This window comes from Bidens hawaiensis, unplaced genomic scaffold (genome assembly GCF_021521415.1).
Source record: "Bidens hawaiensis isolate Kalapana, Puna unplaced genomic scaffold, B.hawaiensis_p1.1 tig00023995_1, whole genome shotgun sequence".
Lineage (NCBI taxonomy): Eukaryota > Viridiplantae > Streptophyta > Magnoliopsida > Asterales > Asteraceae > Bidens > Bidens hawaiensis.
This window is the reverse complement of record NW_027493774.1, coordinates 193,897-197,902: the sequence shown is the minus strand read 5'-3', so window position 1 is coordinate 197,902 and position 4,006 is coordinate 193,897. Positions and strand designations below refer to the sequence as shown.

General features: G+C 33.3%; 1 protein-coding gene across 1 annotated transcript; it reads right to left on the bottom strand.

Moving 5' to 3' along the window:
• Positions 1-744: 744 nt before the first annotated feature.
• Positions 745-3,779, bottom strand: LOC143568490 (OPA3-like protein). The gene is made up of 4 exons (XM_077054641.1): positions 3,511-3,779; positions 3,303-3,437; positions 1,968-2,054; positions 745-1,166 (listed from the first exon to the last, which is right to left on the bottom strand). Exons 1-4 carry the CDS (start codon positions 3,637-3,639, stop codon positions 1,014-1,016), a joined length of 504 nt encoding a protein of 167 aa, XP_076910756.1. The 5' UTR covers positions 3,640-3,779; the 3' UTR covers positions 745-1,013.
• Between the last annotated feature and the right edge of the window lie 227 nt (positions 3,780-4,006).

Below are 4,006 nucleotides of genomic sequence, written 5' to 3'. Positions count from 1 at the left end.
GTGAAGATAAAAGAGTGTCTGTAGGTTGATAGTATGCCCTAAATATTTACTTACCCAATCATCCATCATCTTTATAGTTATTTTAAAAAGAGAGAGAAAAAAAAAAGGTTTTAAGGTAGTTAAAAATGTAAATGACATGATTGTTAGAATGTGGGATACATGATTTTGATAAACTTTTATAAAATTGAACTATATTATTCATGATTATAATACATGAGAACTACATATTTCAAAAAACGAAAAATAAGAAAATAATAACAGCTGCCTTGTCCCAAATTCCAAACCAAACGTTTAACCAACAAACCATCAAATAATCCGTCAACCAAAAAATATATGTACTCGATTTGAGTGGTTTAGCCGGTTTCAACAGTTTATAAACACCCTAACATATATGCATTCCATGAAAACAATCCTCCACCGAACATAATCGATTTCTATCATATTTATTTTTCTCCATTTTTTTTTGGGGTGAGAAGAGTAAAGAAGAGGTGAAATAGAAAAGCATAAATAAAGGGACACCCATCCTCCCACTACCATTCATTAGATTCTTTTGGAGTCAATTCTTGATCCTCCATTTGAGATGCAAAAGTCATGAAAGCACCAAATGTTGTTATCTTTATCAAGAGTATACCAACTACTGAAAACAACAAGCATCTTATGCCCAACAATTTATGTTTTTTATTTTTATTTTAAAGATCAAGAGCATAACAATATGCAATAAAGAACAAGTCCACATATAAAAGATGATAAAAAAAGTGACATCTTCATATCATACCCGTATACCAAAAAGCGCAAAGAAATGCATCAACCCGTACAACACCATAACCTAGCCTCGTGTATCACCCGACATACTTGTTTGACTACAACAAACGAGTCAACCCCTTTATTAGGGTCAAAAATCAGAAGTACTAGTACTTGACAACAATCAAGAATGAAAGGTTTCATATCCAATAATATCAATCTCAATCAAAACCACCCATGATCTATAAATGTAATAAATGGTCAACTCATGGTCAACTTGTCGGATTTCCGTTTTGGGTTTGAACACCTTTGAAGTTGAACACACCTGCAAGTCCTTTTCCTTTGGCGAGCTGCTCGAGTTCTTGAATTTTTTGCTTTAGGCATTCGAGTTCTTCTGCTAAAGCTTCGTCTCGTTTCCTCATAACCTATAAAAGTAACAAAATATATTAATAGGCAATTCCTAAAACTGAGGCGTGCTACATGCTGATCTTGATTTGATCTATGTATTGGTCGATTCAGGTTATTTATTTTATATCACTCTTCACTAGCAGGTCAAATGGTTGAAAAGAAAAATTAGCTAAAAAAGAGACATGTCAAACGAGTTGAAAGCCACCATAAGTGTGTTTTTAATGCATAAAGTCTCCTGATCAGCTTATTCAAATTGTTAGATGATTGTTGAAATGATATGATTTCTTAATCAAATGTGACACACGAAACTATTTATTTATAATAAAACCGGTTTTGTTGGACAAAGTGTTTTGCTTCAACATGCACCAATAAAATATTATCGTTTTAACACAACCTGCATATATGCCACATGTACCCTAAAACACATATTTGCATTTGGTACTTGATTTAGGCTTCAAACATTACCTATAAATAACTTTTAGTAACGAACGCCTCGCAGCGTGCCTTTTAGGATCAAAACGCATTGGATCACATCGCGCTTTTTAAAACCAAGTCCACAACTCCTAATATTAGTTTTGCTAGATGTAGAAAAATGGGCAAATCGAGCACGTCAAAAGGCGTATTGGTCAAAACGGGTTGGGCTGTTGTGCACACATTTTTTTGAAGTTAAGCTATTTGAACTGTTACGGATACAAACATAAGGACCCAATTATAGTAAAAGATGTTGAAATGACAGTTTGACACCCTAGTTCATGGGTATGATATCACATCTCCGAAACTAATTTTTGCAAGATATGATAGGTAGAAATAATAATTACCTCCATTTCTTGCCTGCGAGCTTCCTCTTTTTTGGCTTCTGATCGAGCACTTCTTTGCACCTCAAAAATGAGAGCTGCTCCTGCGACCTATTTAAAGTTTTAAAATATATAAGCCATCATTAAATAAGTAAAAAATTTGGAGCAAGTAATATAGGCATTTAGTTTTAGTAAAGCTGTAATGATTGACTAAATATGTTTTCTTTACCATCAAAATTTACCAACCAACTTGAGATGAAAATTTTGACTACTAATGAATTTAGGGATATATTACAAGGTCATCATCATTCTAGAACAAAAATTAAGTATAAATTATAAAACAATATGGTGAATACTAAAACCGACAAATGAGTGTCAAGTAAACAAGCGAGAGTAGACAGACCATTATTCAGGAAAAAACTTGCATGTGATGAGTGGGTTGCCTTATGTAGCTAACCAATATATGAACAAATTGGAGCGTCAATTATAATGAGCATGAGGTTTTCAATCTGATTGAACAAATCTAATCATCAATTAAAGTTAAACGATGGGTTTGAGTATCTGAACAAACTAGACCAGTTATCTAACAAGCCTACACAGAGATGATGAGTATATCTTATATTGTAGTGTTTAAAAGTTAGCAAGTTCAAACATTATCAATAAGTAAATTTTTTAATACAAACCTGTTATTTTGAGTAGAGTAAAAATACAAACATATGATCCAAAAATTGTAGTATAACTATTTATATGCTCATTCCTACATTCTCATATGATATCATCAATGGGTATGAGAATACATATATTGTTAAAAAATTGAACAATTTGGACAGAAGGTACACGACTGATGCTCGGGCGTAAAAGAAAATGATTTTAGCATGAAAAGTTACAATACATGACTGCAGGAGTGAAGGTAACATGCATCAGTAGATTCGTATATGACAATAGTGTACTTGACGTATACATTATATAAGTGAAAGTAAATACTCGATTAATGGCTCATAGATTTTATATAGTTTTAACAGAGAATTAACGAAGCACGGATTGATTGGGTAAGTTAATTTCTTTTTAGTTATATATATAAGCCAAAAATACTCGAGGTGGAAACGGATCAGAATGCAGAGGTGGGTAATTCATCAACTAGTGATCTAGTTCTATTAAGGTGTGCAGGAAGTGTATGTGATTGAGATGATAAACAAATATATATGCAGATTTAGGAGTAGAATTAAAGAGTGGTAGCGTTAGCCATTAAGGGCAATTCGTCCCTCGGAATTTCACATTAAATCTTATCTAATTATTAGTAAATTGGTGAGACTTAAACAAACAATTATTAAAAAAAGCAAGAAAGAAAGAAAGACTAACTGAGAAGACAAAGAGTTCACTTATAAGATCCCCAGCAGCCTGAACGGCTTTCTCCTCGTTCAAGGGCCGAATTTCAACATCTGTGGCGTGTCCATAAATCCGCCGTTGTATGGTGGTTGTTAGCCTGTGGTTGGCCTGTTACATTCATTAATTTAATCAGTTAGTTACATAGAGAATGAATTGAAGAATCAGATAAGTAAGTACCAACCTGAGCGAATCCAATTATATAAGTCCGGAATTTGGGGTGAATTGCAGCTTGTTGTTTGAGCTTCTTAGCAATGGGTTTGCTTAATGTTTTCAATGCCAGAGTACCCAGCTTCAGTAGCGGGAGAACCATTCCCTTCAATTAAAACCAAGTGTTCGATGAAATGCTTAAGTAAGGATCAGATTAAAAGCCGTTGATTGATATATATATACATATACATATACATATACATATAGTTGCTTGGGAAACAAGGTAGAGAATGGGTCACTACCAGAAGATGGATCCAATAAAGAAAGCTGTTTGTTTTGATATGAATCTGACCAGGGATTGATTGGTTGACTTTTATAATTTGGTCCAAAGTTTTATAAAATTATCAATAAATCGAGCCGGAGGGGTTTAAACTTGAGTTTTTTTACCAAAGTAGGTGGGGAGGAAAAACTATTTACTAAAATGGGTGATTTAAAACTTATTTACTAAAGTAGGTTTTTTTTTTTGAAAA